The following is a 22,285-nucleotide window of genomic DNA, read 5'->3' as shown; positions in this document are numbered from 1 at the left end:
AGTTATATTAAACATACCGAAACGTGACTACGGAGATTTTCCCACTGAACTTGAGCATACATAGCGAGACTTTTATTTGGTTATTGGAAATTTTTCAATGCATTTACACTACTTTTACGTCCTGTTTACCCATTTTGCCAAGCCGCGCGTTTATACAGATCTCTTATTTTGAAGGTGAGGTGATCATCTTCTTCTGGTGTAGATTAACTTGACAGGTAAACCGTGATCCACCGTTCACTTCTCCTCCTGTGTCGTCGGCAGGATCTAGAGGCAGTAAGGTGCATCTTCAGTCAAACAACTAACAGAACAGAGACAAAATCACAGCTTCAGGAGCATTTTATGATCCTGGTCCAGTTCTTCACCTCCACAGAGCTTCATCCAGGTGAGACCCTGCTCTGTAGCCCATATCTGTGTGGACAACTCAGATTAATGGAGTTGGAACTGCACTGGAGCTATTTGTTTCCAGCCTTTTAGTCTGCTTTACACATAGCACACCTCTCTTAAGGCTGTTTTAATGTCTGCTACACTTGAGTTATATACAAAATAGGTTGTTACATTATACATTATAGCATGGGTTTCTTGTTATATTGTTAAAATGGAATTACCAGATATGAAATGATCCATTAATAAGTCTTGCTGTTAGTGACTTGGTAATCTAATACTCCATTTATGTTATTAGGATGCTGTAATTAACACTTAGCTATTAAGATTACATCATTATTAACAAAGCTGTACTATATGTCAAGTGAAATCTAGATAATAATGTATATAATCTAAGGTTTATGCCCACAAAAGCCTATTTGATGTAAAGTCATAATATTAAGTTTTAAATTGGGTCAAATAATCTCTTATGTTAAACATGATGTAAATAAAGGGCACCAGGTGATGATAATTAAACTTAATGTTAGTGAAGATGGACCTACCAGATATGATATGTTCCATTCACACATTGCAGGCTTCTCTTAAACCTTTAACCTCTGAGACATTATTCCATATCTGTCTGAACAACTCAGATTCATGTAGTTGGAACTGCACTGGGGCTATTTGTTTCCAGCCTTTTAGTCTGCTTTACACATAGTACACCTCTCTTAAGGCTGTTTTAATGTCTGCTATGTATACTACACATGATTTATATACAAAATAGGTTGTTACATTATACATTATAGCATGGGTTTCTTGTTATATTGTTAAAATGGAATTACCAGATATGAAATGATCCATTAATAAGTCTTGTTATTAGTGACTTGGTAACCTAATACTCCATTTATGTTATTAGGACACTTAGCTTTTAAGATTACATCGTTATTAACAAAGCTGTACTATATGTCAAGTGAAATCTACATAATAATGTATATAATCTAAGGTTTATGCCCACAAAAGCCTATTTGATCTAAAGTCATAATATTAAGTTTTAAATTGGGTCAAATAATCTCTTATGTTAAACATGATGTAAATAAAGGGCACCAGGTGATGATAATTAAACTTAATGTTAGTGAAAATGGACCTACCAGATATGATATGTTCCATTAACACATTGCAGGCTTCTCTTAACCCTTTAACCCCTGAGACATTATTCCATATCTGTCTGGACAACTCAGATTCATGTAGTTGGAACTGCACTGGAGGTATTTGTTTCCAGCCTTTTAGTCTGCTTTACACATAGCACACCTCTCTTGAAACTGTTTTAATGTCTACTATATATACTACACTTGAGTTATATACAAAAAAGGTTGTTACATTATACATTATAGCATGGGTTTCTTGTTATATTGTTAAAATGGAATTACCAGATATGAAATGATCCATTAATAAGTCTTGTTGTTAGTGACTTGGTAACCTAATACTCCATTTATGTTATTAGGATGCTGTAATTAACACTTAGCTATTAAGATTACATCAGTGTTTTTCAACCTTGGGGTCAGGACCCTGCGTGGGGTCACCTGGAATTCAAATGGGGTCGCCTGAAATTTCTAGTAATTGATAAAAAAAAAAAAAAAAGAAATACTAATGAAAACTATATGGTGAGTTGACAGAGACAATCCTAATCCATAATAGACATGACAAACTGTGAAGCTGAAACTGAAGCACTGTGGTACTATTTATCTTTCAAATGTTTATTATGGTCAGTTTCAGATGCTGCAGCTGTTTCATAATTCATAGTTTGAGTTCTTGTTTGTTCAGTATTAATTGTCAGCCTTGTAAATCCAAGCTGGATTGACTGTACATATCCTGACCAAGGAAAATAAAATTCTGACTTTGTGCAGTAATCTACACCTGGCTTTTCTGCTTCCGTCCATAATAATATACATTATATAGACTAAATGTAATCTAAAATTAACATTTATTTGCAACATAGTATAGCAAACTATTACATGATCAAAACCAAATTAATTTTAGCAAAAACATGTCTCAGTTTTGAATGTCTGGGGTCGCCAGAAATTTGTGATGTTAAAATGGGGTCACGAGTCAAAAAAGGTTGGGAACCACTGGATTACATCATTATTAACAAAGCTGTACTATATGTCAAGTGAAATCTACATAATAATATATATAATCTAAGGTTTATGCCCACAAAAATCTATTTGATGTAAAGTCATAATATTAAGTTTTAAATTGGGTCAAATAATCTCTTATGTTAAACATGATGTAAATAAAGGGCACCAGGTGATGATAATTAAACTTAATGTTAGTGAAGATGGACCTACCAGATATGATATGTTCCATTAACACATTGCAGGCTTCTCTTAACCCTTTAACCCCTGAGACATTATTCCAGGTAAACATGCTGTGAATTTGCGTCTGTTTCAGTGTCAAGAGCTTTTGTTCCTTTTCTTCAGTGGTTTTGCTTTACTGTGTGTTTTAGGTCAAAACAGGTGGAATAACACAAAAAGAAAAACAGAGGAATTGAAGTTTGACAGGTTTTTACTAAATAAGGCACTCAGAATGTACATCAATAAGAGATTTAGGATGTTGAACATGACCTGTGAACTGGAACACACTGAACAACAAGTATTTGAATTTTGGCCCAGTAGTTTGTGTTTTGGGGCTCTTTTTTTTTTTTTTTTTTAAATCAGTCCAGCTGCTTTTTGGCACATGGTTGAAGTCCAAAAAGCAGTTACATGGTCAAAATTTGGTAAAAACACAGTTAAAAAAAATAAAGAAAAATCACCACAACACTGCAAACAACAGTAAAAACAAAAAACAAAAAGGAAAACACTGGGGAAAAAAAGCCTAAACCGTCTACTTTTAGAGCAAGTCGGTCTCACTCGCTGCTCTTTGTTTTGCCCCCATTACACAGGTTGCTCTGAGCATGCTCAGATGTCTATGGAAAGAATAAGGTCTATTCTATCAGCATGTTTTAAAATTTTTCCTATTTAGCATATGGTTGAATTTTATGAATATTTAAAATAAATCATACATTCAGAAAGCTCACCATAGACACATCAGGGGTTAAAGGGTTAAGGCTATTTTAATGACTGCTATGTATCCTACACTTGAGTAATATACAAAAATAATGCAAAATTTGTTGCTAGGGTTAGATGTAATATATTTTGGCATTGTTTTTTTGTTATATAGTTACGATGGACCTACTACATTTTTCATTAATAAGTCTTGCTGTAATGGATTTGGTAACCTAATACTCCATTTATGTTATTATGATGCTGTACTTAACATTTTTTCTAACACTGTTGTGCTGAATCAAGCTCGTAGAGATGAATAAAATCGCATTTACTTTATACTTCTTCTTTCATCATTTCCATCTTCTCTGTCTCCTTTTCTTCCACAGCATGATGAACCTGCTACCTGACGTATGGAGACAGGACTTCTGGCTTCCTCCAGGTGTGACCTGGAAAGACATGGAACAGCTGTCCTCGTCTGACCGGCCGCAACCCCTGGACCTGCTCATATCTCTGCCCCTCGCTTTGGCCTTCATCGCCCTGCGCTATCTGTTTGAGAGGTAAAACGCCCCTCATCTGGCTTTGGGGATATTTTAGTCTGGCTTTGACAACTTAACACCAGCCCAACACCCTTTTGAGGATCACAATCTGATGAGGTCACTGTGATAAAACTATAAAATTTGAATTGTTTTTCCAGTTACATTGGGCTCCATTTCCTGGTTATGACTGGGTAAGCAGCTCCTATGGGAGGATGCTTCATTTGTAAGAGGATATGAGCTGTGGGGCAGTGAGCAGGTGTTTTGGCAGGACAGGTTGTTGTCTCATTAGTGTGTTCTGGCTCAGGTGTACACTTTCTTTTTCAGAAATAAAAGCGATCCAAGGCATTATGAACAAAAACTAAAAAGCCTTTATTTAGATGGCAGATGGCTCTTAGGAGAACTGTTTGTGCTGCTACACGTGGGTTGTAACCCAGTTCTATTTCAGTATGTCATAAACATGGACTATAGTTTTATAGATTCTTCGTGAAACAGACATTGGAATAAAACGTTTTTGTCAGAAAAGGGCCTTGGATCTGAAGTGTTTACGTTACCCAACAAAGAACACCCTCATCACTCTTGTTTAGAATGTTTTTTTTTCCCTTTTATCTTAATATTTTTTACATTATCTTATTAAAATGGAGTAAACTGTAGACTGTGAAGAGATTGTATAAGCTGCATGTACACACACATTGTCAACACTGTTTGTCTGCTGTTGTATTATTGACAGGAGTGACTGTTTGGTTCTTAAAGCCCGGTTAAGGACTGCTCTAATGCTAACTTTAACACAAACATCGCATGTATACTGCATCATTTATCCTGACAGCTTTTTGATTAATTACATGTACAGTAAAGTAAGAATAAACAGCTGCAGCCCGTCGCCCTGCACCCTCTGTCTGCGTTATGTCATTATGTTGTCTTTTGTTCCCCTGCCCTCAGGTTTTGTGCCCCACCCATGGGCAGATGTTTGGGGGTAAGGAATAGGATACAAGTGACTGCTGCCCCCTCCCCAAAGCTGGAGTCCTATTACACCCAGAGGAGCAGAAGGCCATCGCAGGTTGGTGTTGATTATTAATCCAGAGGAAGTTAACGAAACACCGAAGGCCGGACTGGTTTGTAAACCTGTCAAATGAGACTTTACTTCCCCCTGTCAAATACAGAAGTGGAAAATGCATTTATTCATGTTCTCTACTAAAGTGCATTTTTAAAATATTTGATAAAAGTTGAGTATTTCCATTTTGTTCTTCGTTATGTTCTGCAATTCAGAGGCTAATATACGTTTTACTCCATTTGTCCAGTTTGAGTTATTATTACAGGGGAAACTCTTAAAACACATTAAAAACCTTAACACATTAAACACATCAAACCTTTTTATTTCAAAAAAAGTAGACTTAGACATATATGAGTTGTTAATATCTCTACTAAATAGTGGTTTTTCCTCTAGACATCTCCCATTGTCTCAATAAATCGTTTAATAAATGTTCAAACCAACTACTATGCCACCAAAAATCACAGATTAGAGAAAAATCCAAAACTTGAAAACTTAGTTTTTTCTTTGTTTCTCTAACATTAATAATGTGATGAGCGCTGTATGTGTTTTAACTGGATAAAGTAACAACAGTAACATGTTTCTCTAACACTGTTTCTTCAATATTAACAATGTAATGAGAAGAATAAAATCTATACATTACATCACCACTTTAATTACATTTTGTTGATACTACTCATGAACTATTACGTTGCAGTTTTTATGCTGAACTTTCCCTCACATGTAGTGTTTATACTTTGCTGTTTTGATAGTTCTTCTCTAGTAAAGGATTTGAAAAGTTCTTCCTTCACTCGTGAGAAGTTATCTGCAGTTGGATAACACTGTGTGTGGGAGCAGAGACACAGCATGGGTGTTGTGATGGCAACACATCCTTGTTCCTGGAAAAGCCAGCCTGGGGGAAAACACAGAATCACACATTCAGGAACTGGCAACAAAGCAACACGCCCGCCATTGTGTCATTTATTAAGTCCTTTAACCTGACCCTCATCTCCCAGCCTCCCATCCGAATTTAACTGGAAATGCACCAACAATTACTTAGATTTAATTTGTCTATGATTTTACAAATATGTTAGATTCTTAGTGACTCTGCTGCATGACATGATCCAGGCTAAACAACATATCTACTGTGTCTTATTTTCTTCTATTTGGAACATGCTCAAATGATGTTATTACATTGCACGTTCTGGGTATTTTCACTCATGTCTGTTAAACAGTTTATTCATTGTGCACCTGCATCCTGGAACAGAAAGAGGTTTTTATGTGTAGGGCATTCATTTGGGTGATATTATTCTTATGGTTTTTTTTTTATTGTTTATTGTCTTTAAGTTTCAGTTGTTTTTAATCACCATTGTAGATATATATACATATATACAGTATATACTCATTATTTAGGTTTTATCATTTACAGAATAACATTTTTACTGTTTTTTCACTATTTATTATTTTTGTCATCTATAAATAATGTATAAAATAATGTATAAAAGTGTAAATGAGACCTCTACCTCAGACTATTGTGAAATAGATTTAGGTTTAAAGTCATTTTTGCTGGTGTATGATGCTAAATAACTACCTAATTAATCTATGTAAAACATAACATCCTGTTCCTTTGTCAGTTCATTTATTCATGCTCTCCTTGACTGAATTAAAGTCAGTTTGTCTCTGTTTTCTCTTCATCTTAATCCATCTAATTCTTGTCTACTCTCCTGTTGTTGCAGAGTGAAGTTATCAGTTTGATGTCACAGTGTGGTAAAACCCAGAGGCAGATTGAGATGTGGTTCAGACTCCGCAGGAACCAAGACAGACCCTGTCGGACCAAGAAGTTTGGAGAAGCTGCGTAAGTATAGCCTCCACACGGACCTTTCATTTCATTGGGTCATTGTTACTAGAAGTCTCTCTTTTCCAAGATGAGCACCACTTGTTTCAGTGTTGAAATTCCCTTGTTTTGCAGCTGGAGGTTCTTTTTCTACATCTCGGCCTTCATGGCTGGATTGACCTGCTTGATTGATGTGAGTTTTACAATAATCATTACATGTCAAAGCATTGCTAATCCTGAAACTAGTTGAGTCAACTTTATTTATAGAACACTTTAAAAGCAACACAGTTAACCAAAGTGCTGTACACACATAAAAACAAATAATACACATAAAAGAATTAATAAAACATTAAAACTATGAAAGCCAACCTCTTACACTGAGTTAAAAGCCAAAAAGAAGTTTTAAGAGAGGATTTAAAAACAGAAATTGAGTCGGCTTGCCTGATGTGCAAAGGTAGTTCATTCCACAGTTTGGGGGCAGTGACTGAAAAAGCTCTACTAGACAAATATTAAGGCTATTACTGTTACTTTCTGCTCATTGTATCAACAGAGACCCTGGTTTTGGGACCTCAGGGAGTGTTGGAGGCAGTATCCAATACAGGTGAAACTTTACTTCTCATTGCTTTGATTAATCATCAGACTTGTTCCAATTAAAATGTGTTCAGGAAACTACATCTAATTATTGAAATATACACATGATAAGGATGTAAACAATACTTAATGTGGAACCTGTTGACCGTGATGTGGTTTTAAATGTATTCTGACTCAACAGATTCATTTTCCTTGAAGGAGGAAATAAACATAGTGTGGTGAACTAATTTGCTTCCTCATACATATCTGAGACATCAAATAACTCTGATTTAAAGAGCATACACTCCACTGCAGATGTTCTTGGTGTTTTGTAGAAGTAAAACAGATAAATCTAATAATTCAAAGCCTGTATTTCCTGAACTTTTAACGCTCTAACCTTTTACCATCTGCTCCTGTATGAGACAGACTATTCTAATGCTACAACATGTTCTCTGCAGCCTATGGAGAGAGCTCATTACTGGTACTACATGCTGGAGCTGGGTTTTTATGGCTCTCTGCTCCTCCGGATCTCTGTGGACATCAAGAGGAAGGTGATGACCTCAACATCCATTCAAATCTAAATTTAATGCAAATGAGTTCTTGTGTAGTTGGTTATTTTTGTTTTGCAGCACATAGCACATATTATAAAACATTAGACTCATGTTAGTGTGTGGGGGTCATATTTCATAGTAAGTGCACTTCTGCCTTAATGAAACTCACAGGTAATGATTGACTATTAGAGCAGGAGTTAAAAGTCTTGTGTCAACATCTGAAGTCATTCTGTTTCAATGTGTGGGCCTGTGTTTGCTTTGCCAGGACTTTAAGGAACAGGTCGTCCATCATTTAGCCACCATCTTCCTGCTCAGCTTCTCCTACTGCGCCAACTACGTTCGCATCGGCACCTTGGTCGTGCTGCTTCATGACTCGTCCGACATCCTGCTAGAGGTAACATAGACTGTAGGTTTATATTAACAGATGTGTAGACAGACAAACACTGCTGCTTTTGTTTTAACGAGGTGAATCTGAAGAGTGAGTCCTTGGGAGACCCTTATTTTCTACTGAGAAATGTAGCAAAGCAGACACATGGGACATCACATATATAATTAATCTCTTAAGGGCATGTCACCATAGGTTCACTCTGAGATTGTCCATTTATCTGCTGCTGTGTGCTTTAGTCCTCTGAGAAAAGCTGCCTGTCTGAATGCTCACAGTAGTATTACATATCGGTTATTAAAAATGACAGATAGCAGAGGATGGTTTCGATCCATCGACCTCTGGGTTATGGGCCCAGCACGCTTCCGCTGCGCCACTCTGCTACCCACCCCAGATGGGACTCGAACCCACAATCCCTGGCTTAGGAGGCCAGTGCCTTATCCATTAGGCCACTGGGGCTGGTGTGATAACTCATACCTAACTTCACTAACACTGCTGCTTCATTTTACACAGATCTCACAATCTGGCCAAACATATGACTATTATGAAATGTTAGTGATCAGTTTTTGTTTTCTTTACATGTTATATCTGGATAATAATGGTATTATGTACACTCACAGTCAATGAAAACTTTTAGACCATATTTTTCAACAAAATTTTTATTTTGAAACCCTAAACTGGAATTTTTTCATATGAATCATTTGTTTAGGATATTGGCATACAGAAACAAAAATCTAAAGTTTCAAGAACAATTTCAAAACAAAAGACTTAACAAAAGAAAATGGCACCTGCCAAACACAAAGTCACAACAGTCAATACCAGGTATGGCCTCCATTTGCATCGATGCAGGCGGTCTGTCGTCAACAGAGCCTGTGGTGTTGTGGCATTCAACCAGGTTTGTGATTGTGGGTTGGGAACAGCCCATACATAGGCCTGGCTATATCACTGTAGCTCAAACTGGCCTCCACCATACCCAGTGCCCAGAGACGTTGTTCACGTGATAGACGTGGCATGATGCCGTTCACTGGACTAACAATGGTGGCCTTTTTTGGGCCTTTATATAGGCCTTCAAAACCAATCCTCAAATTGTGCAGATACCCACTGAGTATTGCTCAGTGTGTGTTTGGTCCACTTTTGCAAAGAGACCAACCCATGTGCAATGAACCATGACAACATGACAACTCATCATTATCTCAACTACCCGAGCACTAAGTCATCAATAAATCCACAATGAATAATTACAACCCCCCTACAAGTAGAAATATGCAGACATTTCTACCTCAGAGTTTCTATTGACTGTCAGTATAATATAGAGCAATATAGACATTGTTACAACAATACATAAAGACAGAACAAACAATAAAACTTTCATACAGAATAATGTACAGTAAGTGGTATGGATTGCTGTCCACTGCTGTCTGTTACACTACAGTTTGTAGTGTAACAGTCAGTCCTCTCTGTCTGTCTGAATGTTTATTTGTGATTATTTTCAAACTAGAGATCGATAACAAGTAGATCTGAGGTGATCTGACATGGCAGTTACATTGACCATGACCTGCCCTGGTCATCCATGAATTTTGTGGTTAAAGTTTAAAGGGGTCATATTTTGCTAAACCCACTTTTATTAGTCTTTGGTACATTTATTTGTGTATTTGGACCCTAATGGTTCAAAAAGTTTGAATTTGAACTCTCCAGGTGCTGCGAAGATATCTTTATATTCATTTTGGCAAAAATCGAGTGGATTTCTACACCCTGTTTTCATTCCTGCTTAATTTGTTACATCTATAACTAGTTACGTCACGACATTTGCACAAGTTGCCATAATTGTTTTTCAGCAGCAGCGGCTGTACTCCATACTGAAAATATGTCCAAACTTCGAGCTGATTACCTAAAATGTTCAGTTGTAGGTTGTATTAACGAACACAAGTGGTTGAACAGGACAGAGCAGCACAGCCAACAACCTGAAGGGGGTGGGGCATGAAGTGGCTCATTTGCATTTAAAGGGCCAGCGCTCAAAACAACCTTTCTGGTGTCATCACTCAGAAATAGGGTTGAAGATGGACCTGTGGAGTTGAATTAATGAAGAATTCAGTCCCAAGCATAGCATTTACAGTTTATGTAGACCACAGGGAAATGTTTTAAAATGCATAATCCCATTTAAAAAAGCTAAATAGCGCTCCTTTAAGGTCAAAGGATCGCATTAGTTTACACCTGCAGTATATATAGACAACTACGCAGGCACAGTATGCCCCTTTTTTTCAGTTTAAACTTTATTTCATGTGAAAGATTACATGAATGTCAGTATATAGATTGTGTTATATTTTAGATGTTATGGGCACACAGACCCCCACAATGGCTTTCTTTCATGGTTGGAGCTTGTCCACAGGTCGTTAGTGCTAATTGTGTGCACCTGTCATGTTTCTCCTCACCTGGCTGTAATTAGTCAGTTCAGCCTTTAAAAGTCGATGGTTTTTCCACCTCAGTTGTCTGTGTGCTGTCCAAGTGTCAACATTTATACTTACCTTAATGCCATTGTATACCAAGTGCTGCTGGGAATTTTCAGTTGGTCTGTTTTCCACTGTTTGCCCCACCCTCCATTCTGACCAGTGACTCCCATTTTAAATACTTTTTAAGCCCCCTCTTTTTGTTTTATCTATCTCTGTGATAAAGTCAGTGGATGATGGCAAACTGCATTTTCAGTCACCTTTTCAAACCCCTAAAAGGGCCCTTTATTGATTTTACAACTTTTCATGGGTTTTTTACAGTTTGTTTATTTGCTTTCCCAGGTTAACGTTTTTATTTTTGGGAGAAACATAACAAAATGGAATTAGTGGCTAAAATTTTTGTCAAAAAAAAAAGTTGTAAGAAATGCATAGAACTGTGTTGAAATAATGCTAATACATTTGTGCACAGACTACTGATATTATTTGACATATTATATATATTTTCAGAAATATTGGATTTTGAATAGCACGTGTATGTGAAAACTTTTGCTGGTGGACGGACGTGACATTACCCATGATGATCTGGTCAGTACCAGAACTTTATTAGTAATAAACTTATATACTTACTATTGCTAATTCTCCTCTTATTCATAAATGTTAGTATTGTGGATCAAAAACAATAACAGCTGACACAAAAACACAAAATGTGTCAGTGGACGGATGTGACATGGTTGTTATGGATCCCATCATACTGATGCTCGGCAGCCATGTCACCGTTTCCACAAATGATCCCTGTGCAAAAACTAGTATCATAATTATTTATTGTATAGTTTATCATCATACTAAAGAGTAAATAACAATATAGAATTGTTATTTCTTTATAAAAATGCTTATTATTCGAAAACTGTTGATTTAAAAAGTGACGTGTGACATTCTTAATATATGTATTGGTGTAACATAAGCAGGATGGATCAGCACCATACTCCATATTGCAACCTGTAAAAATAAAACATGTGATATGTAGGATAGAATCTTGTAAGAAAAAATGGGGAATCTGAAAGAATATAATATTTGTTTTTCAGGTAAATTCAGTTAAAATATAACTTGGCCATTTGTGACATGAAAATATAGCATTAATTGTGATGAAATTGGACATTTTTGAGCTGAAAACATAGTTCATATGACCATCAACATGTTGCAACTGAACTGAAATCCTGTAAATTTGCATAACTTGCATTTACCAACACAAAGTTCCTCTGGGGATTCACTTATATTGATTTTTTATTCGCAAAGACATAAATAAGACCTCTAAGCAAATTTTAGCCATTAGCTGATTTTTAAAAAATGAATTGATATAAAGGGAAATTAGATTTGGTATTCTTATTAGGAGCACCTTTTATGAATACAGTCTGGTTCACAAAAAGGGTCCAAGTTGACTTTAACAATCAAGTCATATGTGTGTATTAATTGAAGAATGAGTATTGTGTTTTTATCAGCCTGTTGTGCGTGATAAGTAAACATCAGGCTTTAATCCAATGATCTTCTCTTAACAACTGAGTAATGTCACCCATGCTTTTAAATATGTTTTTGGGAACAATTTCTATTGATCATGTTCTAACAAATATATAAAACAAAACCAGCATGGAGTCTGAAATGACTGAGGCACAATGTGATGTTGAGGCTAATATGGCTTCACCTCTCATTAAAATATGATCTATTTCCAGAAGTAAGAGGTTAAAATTATTTCAGCTAATCCTACTTAGATCTAAAAGGGCATGAGTTGCATTGAAAGTCAGGAAAACATAACATTCCAATAAAAAGCCACCAAAATAATGCTCTGTATTGATATTCTTCATATTTGACAAACTTTTTCATTTCCTCTATAGATTAAATAAGTCTGAAATTCTCAAATCTAACTTATATAACCCAGCCATAGGGTTACACTGCCCTTAAGGTTGTTCTTTGGGAACTTTTATCTACTCTGATCTCAGTAGAATGCAGGATACTGATCCCATGACTGGATCCTGATACATGGCTGAAGGCTCTTGGGCATACAGATGTGACCTTTATTTACTTAGAAAACTATCTAAAAATACACACTGAGCTGTAGGCTTGCAATGACAAAGACTACAATGTACGGTAATTATATTGATAACTGTTTGTCTGTTTATATGGACTGAACTAGATGTATGTTACAGAGTCAGTATTTGGACTAATTTAGCTGCGATGGAAGAAATATTCAGATCCTGTACGTAAGTTAAAGTACTGATAGAGCAAAATGAAAATATTCCACTGTAAGTAAAAGTATTAGCAGAATAATAGTGACGTGAAGTATCTCTGTTCCAGCTGCTTATTACTGTTGAAATACAGTTCAATTCAATTCAACTTTATTTATAGAGCACATTTCATGCACAAGGTAGACACAAAGTGCTTCACAACAGGTATATAACATAAAAACATACTTAAAAAAAATTAGTTGGGTATGAAAACAAGCAACAGTCAAATAAACAGTAGAAGGGAATGGGTTAATGTCCTGGGCACCCCCCATCCTTAGACCCTACTTCTTGGCAAGGAAGAACTCCAAAAACCCAGTGGGAAAAGAGGAAAAGAGAAACCTCAGTGAGAACCACAGTGAAGGAGAGATCCAGTCCAGTTGTAGTTTTATTACAGATCCTTTACTCTTCATGTCCCTGTGTTCCTCTTTTAATTGAGGGTGTAATTAGACAGGTAAAAGGGTGGGACATTTGTTTTAAGTGTTATGATGTAAAGAAGCTGACATAGCAGAGGATGGTTTCAATCCATCGACCTCTGGGTTATGGGCCCAGCATGTTTCCGCTGCACCACTCTGCTAGGGCAGGTTGGAGTTGAACTCACCATGTCATGTTTTAGAACAATTTTTTAAATTTTTCTGACACTCAACATCATTATTCGATTTTTGCTTTTATTACTAATCTTCCACTTTTTTGAGGGATGATTTGAAACTTAATGATGTAACTTAAACCAAATGAGAAGTACAGAAAGAAAAATATGGAGCTTTTATCAACTTATAGATAACTGTCTAACATAAACCTGACTATTTTAACATGTTACATAAAGACAAAAATGTTGGAAACAATCTGTTTAATCTTTAACAATGAATTGTATTTCAAAATCTCTTAATATTATCCTTTGTAACATCTTCATGTTAAAATCAAATCTATTTCTTTAACCATGACTAATTGCGATTCAAAATCTAAAAAATGTCACATTAACAAATCCTCAAGAGCAATTGATATACGAGTGAAATATCTCCAATTAAAAAGAAACTAAAGATGTCAGAAGGATAATGAAGCCTGAAATGGAAATGATTAAGTACAAGTATTACAAAACAGTATTTAAGTACAGTACCTGACTGCCCACCACTGCTGAGCTGACATTCTCGTACTTGTACTCGTCGTCTTCCACTTATCTGGGTCTGGGTCACGGGGGCAGTAGCCTCTGCAGAGAAGCCCAGACAGCCTTCTCCCCAGCCACTTCCACCAGCTCTTCTGGGGGAATCCCGAGGCCAGGCCGGCCAGATATAATCCCTCCAGTGTGTCCTGGGTCAGCCCCGAGGTCTCCTCCTTGAACCATCACCTTATCGTGGTGGAGGAGTTTGAGAGCCCTAATGACCCTAGAAACTATGCTGAGCTGATCTTACATGCATATTTATTACCTCTGCCAGGAGGTATTGTGATCACGTTGCTTTGTTTGTTTGCGTGCATGCATGTTTGTTTATTAGCAAGATAACTCAAAAAGTTATGAACGGATTTTTATGAAATTTTCAGGAAATGTTGATACTGGCACAAGAAAGAAATGATTACATTTTGGTGGTGATCGGGGGGGCAGATCTGACTTGGCGGAGGTCTGCGCTCTCCGAGAGCTGTTCTTGTTTTATTTTCTTTTTACTGTATACATATTTTTACTTCGTCTTATTATCCTATTTTGGCTCTTTTACTCTTTTTTAATACATTCAGACAGTTTCAGTTTTCCCAAATACAGTAGCTTTACTTAAACTTACACAAACAGTTCTCATTTTGTGGTTTCTATTGTTTCTTTAATAAATTTTCATTTTTGCAGTCAGCCAAGATGTTCAACTATGGCACCGGCTGGAGGAAAACATGTGATGCTCTGTTTATTGTGTTTGCTGCCATCTTCCTTGTTACAAGACTGGTGATTTTTCCCAGCAAGTAAGGCTTACTTTTTTACATCTTACATTATTACACCATAACGCAAAAATACAAGTAGTATAGAGCATTGTATAATCCACAGTCCACTGTACAGGGGTTGGACAAAATAATGGAAACACCTTAAAAAATCAACAAAATATAATTAAAAAATGGTGTAGGTCCGCCAATTACAGCCTCAATTCTCCGAGGTATTGATTCATACAACTTGTGAATTGTTTCCAAAGGAATTTTAAGCCATTCTTCAGTTAGAATACCCTCCAACTCTTTTAGAGATGATGGCGGTGGAAATCGACGTCTTACTTGAATCTCTAAAACTGACCATAAATGCTCAATAATGTTGAGGTCTGGGGACTGTGCCGGCCATACGAGATGCTCAACTTCATTAGAATGTTCCTCATGCCATTCTTTAACAATTCTAGCTGTATGGATTGGGGCATTATCATCTTGAGGTGAAGGTGTTTCCATTATTTTGTCCAACCCCTGTATGTACTGACAGAACAGGCACAGACAGAAGTAAAATGTACAGGATATAGAAATACCCCCCAACACTGTTATCTGTAAAGCAATAAATAAATAAAATCATTCACACTAGCAACTCTCAAAAATAACTTTGCAAATATTTATTTCAAGTATTTACTTTTAAATTCATTGGTCAACAGTATTTTTTTTTTGACAGAGGATAAATACCAGATTTTACCTGAATCAGATACACTGATTCCAAATCTGAAATCAGAATTTCTCAGGCCATGGACTGCAGATGGAAAACAGCCATTAGGCAAACTGGTGCATTTACAGCAGTGTGAACCAATGTACACTGTCCCTGTTGAATAAACCAATAAATTAAAAAAATAGGCATGTCAGGATTTTGAGTCATGCATGTGTCAGTATATAACCATTAGTAGCATATCACAGCAACATTTTAGTTCTGTAAATTATAAGTGATCAAAATTCAGATGCTTTCAATACCTTAAGTAAAAATCTGGTAAATTTAAAAGCTGGAATTTTGAGTAAGTGGTGCAAAATTATCTGGACAACAACAGAGACGCAAATGATGATCAGCTGGTTGATGACATGCAAAAAGTATATGGGCTGATGGGAAGAAGAATGTCACTAGGAATTAATTTCCTCCACTTGCATCTTGATTTTCCCCACACAGTTTAGGTTATGTAAGTGATGAGTGTGGTGAATGACTTCACCCAGATATTTCTGCTACTTAAGTTTATTCCTCACTCGACTTAATATTCATATTTATAAGTAAAATTGAACAATTAAGCACATATTATCCTCAGATTGTGAATAAACAATAAAAGACAGCACAAGATTGGAAAATGAGTGGGTTTTTTTTAAACATGTTCACATAACAAAAAATTCTGATGTATTGAAAAAAAAAAAAAACAGATTTCAGATTTGGCTTGATTTTGTCAAAATCACGTTTTTTCATCAGTAGTAGATTAAAGTTTTTTGTTGCTCTGTGTATTATATTTGCATTGTTTCATAACTGAAACCCAATAGAAAAATGTCTCCCTCAATTCCTTTTATATATTTTTGTACAATAAACTAATTTTTCAGGTCCTGTTTTCTCTCCTGTTTTGAAAAAGAATAACTTTTTGTACATAGTTTGGGAATATATTATTCGTTTGACTTCATAAAATGGGAATTTATAACATATGGCTTGTTTTAGCACTAAAACTGTTGTTCTTTCAAAAATATTTTACTACTTTTTTTTAAAAGGTATTTTGAACATGACAAGTACTCTTGGCACCTTTTCCCACTGTACTCTCATTTGATTATTTCCAGAATCATCCACACCACACTGGTGCTGTCCATGGAGGTCTTTGAACCCTTCTTTGGATACTACTTTTTCAATGTCCTGCTCATGGTGCTGCAGGCTCTTCACGTATTCTGGGCTGGTTTGATCTTACGAATGATCTACAAGTTCCTGAAAGGCAAGGTGAGAATCTGTAGGAGGCTGATATGAACTGAGCTCTTTTCTGACAAACATTATCAACGTTTGTTAGCAGAACACCTTTGTACGGTATTTGTTTATATTGAAATATCTAAAGGATGGGATGTTTCATGTTTTGGCATTATTGTGCATTTGAACAGCAATTTTTTTGACTTACAACGAACTATTAATTCAAAATATTTTCCAATAATGACAAAAACACACAAAATTTTAAGTACAACTTCAATTATTTCTAAACTAAAATATAATATTTCATAAAACTGAAATCTAAAATTACTATTGATACTTGAGACTCTGCACATGTATGGGATTGGGGTCACTTTCTGTTACACAGTAATCACACCTCATATTAGAATAGTTTGTTACTGGTCATTTAATTCCTGGGTACAGCCATTTCAACCTGTTTATTTTCTTCTTTCAGCTGGAAAAAGATGAACGCAGTGATGAAGAGAGTGAGCTTGAGGAGGAAGGGGATGACAAAGAAGGAGAGGAAAACATGGATCAAGATGATTTTTGTTGGGAGAGAAGTAAAGACAGCCTCAACTCCAAACTGTCGATGCTGACCAATAGTTGTGTGCTGAATAATTTAACCAACCACAGAGCATCTGTCGCAGACAGAATGCGTAAAGCTCAGTAACATCTTCTTTCAGATTCTGCTCCAGATCTTCTCTCCTGAGGTTAATGTAGTTTACATATTGAGATGGATGTGATCCATCACCCTGTGAATTCCTGGTCTTTTATGCTGTAAGTCACTGTTTTTCACTTTTAATCGAGGGTCTAATTAGACGAGTAAAATGATGGGAGTGTCATATTTAAAAGTGCTGACTTAGCAGAGGATGGTTTCGATCCATCGACCTCTGGGTTATGGGCCCAGCACGCTTCCGCTGCGCCACTCTGCTACACACCCCAGATGGGATTCGAACCCACAATCCCTGGCTTAGGAGGCCAGTGCCTTATCCATTAGGCCACTGGGGCTGACGCTGCAGTGGTATTGAGCAGTAGTCAGTCAGCCGTAACAGTGGCATTTTATGTCTTTCCTTCTACAGATAAGAACAGTAACATTTGTTTTTACAAATCACTGAATAATGTAAGTGGTATTGATTGTTTGGCCACTCATGACTGTTATAACCCACACTGCAGTGTGTTTTACACTGCTCTTGAAATATGTTAACAGTATATGAACACATAGAAGTATAACTAAGTAATAACATTATATTAAAAGATAGACAGTGAGTGTGTGATTTCTACCACTGCACAGACAGACCCAGTCATTTAAATGAATCAAGTGTTAAACACAAGAGAATGGAAATAAAGACATTTTCTGTTTTGGATCAATGTGTGATCATTATGGTTCTAATGCCCAGGTGTCAAACTCCGGTCCTCGAGTGCTGGTATCCCGCATGTTTTAGATATTTCCCTCTTCCAGCACACCTGGTTCAATTAATGATCAGCTCATCATTATGCTCTGCAGAAGCCTGATAATGATATAATGGCTGCCAGGTGTAATGGAAGAGGGAAATATCTAAAACATGCAGGATACCGGCCCTTGAGGACGGGAGTTTGACACCCCTGTTCTAATGGGTTTAAGATGACTTTAAATATTCTCATTGTGTAATACTTTTATCCCCAGTGGTTTATTAGTTTTTCATGTATTTCAAGTATATCTCAAGGTATTTATTGACAGGAAACAATACTAAATAAAATCAAAAGGGATGATGTCAAAGAACCAACCTATAAAGGGAAGAGGCCTGCAGCAATATACATACACAATAAGTTGCATTAAAGTGCTTAGTAATACTTCTTTTACAGAACTAAATATCAATAGTCAGTAATAATCACATCACAGGAGAGTAAGGACAGGTTACTATTAATAATGATTTTTTATCATGATAGGCCAGGACTAAGTATTTTCATGAGACAAATCTAAAGACTGTAGTACAGTGACGGGGATGATGCTGCAGATGCTGGAGCTGAAGTGGATGCAGCAGGGCCAGATGATGCAGGGCCAGGCTGGATAGACAATAGCAAGGTGGTAGATACAGAACAGCAAGGCAGCATGAGTGATGCATCAGAACAGCATAGGTGTTCATCATAATAGAGGGAATGCACATACATCACTTCCCCCCTGGGCCATACCCCTCTAAGTCAGACTGAGTGTCAAAAACAAACCGGCTCAACATGGTGGAGTGTAGCAGTAAACAGCGAGACTGGGAAAAATGTGGAATATAACATGAAATTAAAGACAACTGGACTGGACATGGATCCATACAAGCTACCAAACAACAAGTGGTCTATGAACATTGATATGTGGCCGGAAATCACGTATCCTGACATTTGTATGAACCTGATTTCAACGCCGGGAAAATACTCAATGCAAAGGCTGAAAGCATACAAAAGACAAAGAGTTGTTGACATCCTTGTCATCGTTAATTAGAGGATTACAGCTGGTGAGTGTTTTCAATTCAACATACTATTGTTTCTGAGGTTTTATGTCAGTGCAGACGTATTTTCTTGACTGTGATTTCCAAGGTAAAGGCCCAGCAGTAGTGCTCACAGTTCACTACTGATTTACTGGAGTTGAACCCTTAGTATTGACCCAAGTGAGTGGATGATCTACTGGTACTTTGGATATTTAAGTAGAGTTAAAATCAAATACTGGATCCAACACAGCTACAACATCTTTGTGCTAGAGTACCCCCTTATTTGGAAAACTAGGTTAGCCTCAGTTTAAGCTAGTTTACAAATCATGTAGAGCACAAGGTTCAGAATCACACAACTGAAGACAAAAATGTTTCAGTTATGAAATATAGAACTAAATGACAGATGCTAACATTAAGAGTTTTACTAACAAGTAACGTTAGCCAAAATGATATGTAATTTCAGGTATGATTTTACGCAAGAATACAGCATAAATTAATGTTACCTGACACGAAATGGCAACCACAAATCCAGGTTTCACTGCCTGGATTCCAGTTATTTCTATAAATTGCAGCGATCCATCTGCTTCTTCTCTGTGGCTTTAGGTAGCCGCTAAAACGATAGCTCTGAATGCTTTTTAAACCTATTTGTGCAATCAATGGCACAACAGCTCTTCCCCATTTTTTAGATTGTTCTAAAGTTTTCGCGGTATTCAAGCCAAAGCCGCTACTCATCCCCCTCTTTCTGCCACTCAGTGGACGGAACCGCGGTGAGTTCTGCTAGCAGTGACGTCACGTGCATACCCTCTATACCATTGTTTATCTCAAATAAGCCCTTTAATTGGACCAGAAGTTATACCATTACAGCTGATGAGAGAATAACTCATGCCAACAAGTCACAGCCCTGGTTATGTTTAGCTCATAATGGCGCGCCACATAAGACCCTCTTACATGAATATACTGTAGTTTAACTCTAACTGATTTCCTTAGTAGTGTGGAATCCACATCTGCAGGCCATGAACCCTCTGAACAGGGCAGTCTACCCATGGGTCTACAGAGGGCACCTCTCAATCTGAGGGGATAACAGCCCTTATTTACTCAAATTTAATGAGGTCTTCTCAGGTGAGCAACATGAAATGTTACAGATAATTTTGCTTTACCTTCTGATAGAGATCATACTACTTCTGCTGCTATGGGGCTGGTCTACTGCCTGCTCCAGAGAGCCAGACCCCTGTGGTGACAAATGCCTTCAGCCTGGCCATCCACTCACCATCCCCCATGGCTTTGTGGCTCTTAGACTTAGTGCTCATCTGCACAAAGCATGCAAAAGATTGGAAAGAAATACATTCATACAAGTTCTGGATCCAATTCTTTACCATTGACATTTACAAACAGAAGGGGCATTACTTTATAATGTTCTCAATAAAGACTAATGTTAGATCAAGCTGCATAATGGAGTCTTCTACTACTATAAAAAGTGTTTTTCTCCCTCCTTTATTCATTTCAATGCAATGACTAACTGGCACTCAAACAAAGCTTATTGCTAGCTAATGATGCCATGACCCATAAAGAAAAAAAAAAAAAAAAAAAGATGATGTCATGGCAATAATGTTCTAACACTGCATTTTTCTTCAAACTGAACTTTAAACTATTAAAAGTTGTTTGTAAACTCCTATTTCTAAGCATAATTATCGCTGTCTTGAGGCTGAGGCTGAGGCTGCATCCAGCGTAAAAAAGCTGGTGCACACGACCAAAAAAAAAAAAAAAATCTTGATTAAAACTCAGAAATATTCTGTCTCAATTTCTGACATGTGTTTAAAGTGGGTTTAATTCATACATTATCACGAAATGCTATAATGAAGGGACAAGAGGTAAAGTTTGGAGAGCGCTAGCATTAGCGATTGTTAGCTAATGCTAACAGATTTTGCGATATAACCTAAGTTGAAACTAGAAAACACTGCGTTTTATGCGGGGGAAACCGTAGCATTTACATGACCAAATCACAATAAAGTAAACATATCAATAATAAACCACTTATTTTGTTCCAAACATGTCTAGAATAAACAACTTACTTTTCCGGAGTGCGTAGTTCAGCGCTAGTGGAAATTGTGCTGAGGAATGTCGTCATCCAATTTCACAATGGATAATGCAGCTGTGATTGGCCAGGTCCATTGTCATGTCGTAACGTGATTGGCTCTCGTCCATTCTCACAATGGAGAGCACTTTCCACGATTGGTCGAAAATATAGCTAGTAAGAAAATGGAACGTGATCCAGGTATGAAGCAGTTTAGAACAGAACCATGGGGCTGTACCAGTGAAACCGTTTGTCACTGCTGACTGTTTGACTGAATGTAAGTAAATGGTTTTTAGTAGTAGAGTGGAATCTAAGCCACATATTCCTACTCAACCATGTGATGATTTTTTTCTTCGCCTTCTGATATACTTTCCAATAATAATAATATTATTACTTATTAATAATCATAATCATAACATAATCATAATCATGTATGTCGGACAAAAGCCATGCCAACGGAATCAGTTTAGTTCAAGGTTCGAACCTGGACCTGTTGTCCAGAGATAATCAGAAGAATCACATTAACTATTCATGACAATCTCATACTTGTTAGTTCATTATGTCATCTCCAGCTAATTATATACAGTTAATGTTTCCAACAGATCCATGGGGCTGTTTGATTGTGAGTACCATATAACAGGGTATACTGGGCACTACAGACAGGTGACGCACTGCGACCAGGAGTCTGCAGGAGTTCATCCAGGATATTATTTTCGTGTTTTAACTGAACTGGTAACATCCTTTTCACGTAACTCTGAATATGTTTTAAACCAAGATGTTAATGTAAAGTTGTTGCAAAAACATTTGCACTGAGCGTTTGTCGGAGTTAGCTAGTTTTAATGTTAGCTACCTCTTTAACAGCTTTGCAAATGTGACGC

General features: G+C 36.8%; 1 protein-coding gene and 4 non-coding genes across 5 annotated transcripts; 1 reads left to right on the top strand and 4 right to left on the bottom strand.

Annotated features, from left to right (window-relative positions):
* Window positions 1–221: 221 nt before the first annotated feature.
* LOC115437143 (ceramide synthase 2-like) lies at window positions 222–18,247 on the top strand. Its single transcript, XM_030160290.1, has 11 exons — window positions 222–382; window positions 3,788–3,958; window positions 4,874–4,991; window positions 6,698–6,816; window positions 6,931–6,988; window positions 7,346–7,396; window positions 7,824–7,916; window positions 8,182–8,310; window positions 14,841–14,950; window positions 16,748–16,901; window positions 17,338–18,247. The coding sequence occupies exons 2-11, from the start codon at window positions 3,789–3,791 to the stop codon at window positions 17,551–17,553; spliced, it is 1,218 nt and encodes a 405-aa protein (XP_030016150.1). The 5' UTR covers window positions 222–382; window position 3,788; the 3' UTR covers window positions 17,554–18,247.
* On the bottom strand, window positions 8,610–8,681 carry trnam-cau (transfer RNA methionine (anticodon CAU)). Its single transcript has one exon. It is a non-coding gene; the product is annotated as a tRNA-Met (tRNA).
* Window positions 8,685–8,757, bottom strand: trnar-ccu (transfer RNA arginine (anticodon CCU)). The gene has a single exon. It is a non-coding gene; the product is annotated as a tRNA-Arg (tRNA).
* Window positions 17,744–17,815, bottom strand: trnam-cau (transfer RNA methionine (anticodon CAU)). Its single transcript has one exon. It is a non-coding gene; the product is annotated as a tRNA-Met (tRNA).
* trnar-ccu (transfer RNA arginine (anticodon CCU)) lies at window positions 17,819–17,891 on the bottom strand. Its single transcript has one exon. It is a non-coding gene; the product is annotated as a tRNA-Arg (tRNA).
* Window positions 18,248–22,285: the final 4,038 nt, after the last annotated feature.

Source organism: Sphaeramia orbicularis, chromosome 17 (assembly GCF_902148855.1).
Source record: "Sphaeramia orbicularis chromosome 17, fSphaOr1.1, whole genome shotgun sequence".
NCBI classification, from domain to species: domain Eukaryota; kingdom Metazoa; phylum Chordata; class Actinopteri; order Kurtiformes; family Apogonidae; genus Sphaeramia; species Sphaeramia orbicularis.
Note: the sequence above shows the minus strand (reverse complement) of the source record. Positions and strands in the feature narration are given on the sequence as shown.

What these genes read in the sequence shown, in the direction of transcription:
- LOC115437143 (XM_030160290.1), top strand. Translation starts at nt 3,789, where the DNA reads ATGATGAACCTGCTACCTGACGTATGGAGACAGGACTTCTGGCTTCCT. An exon ending in CTGCGCTATCTGTTTGAGAG is followed by an intron (nt 3,959 to 4,873) that starts GTAAAACGCCCC and finishes CCCTGCCCTCAG; the next exon opens with GTTTTGTGCCCCACCCATGG. An exon ending in GGAGGCAGTATCCAATACAG is followed by an intron (nt 7,397 to 7,823) that starts GTGAAACTTTAC and finishes TGTTCTCTGCAG; the next exon opens with CCTATGGAGAGAGCTCATTA.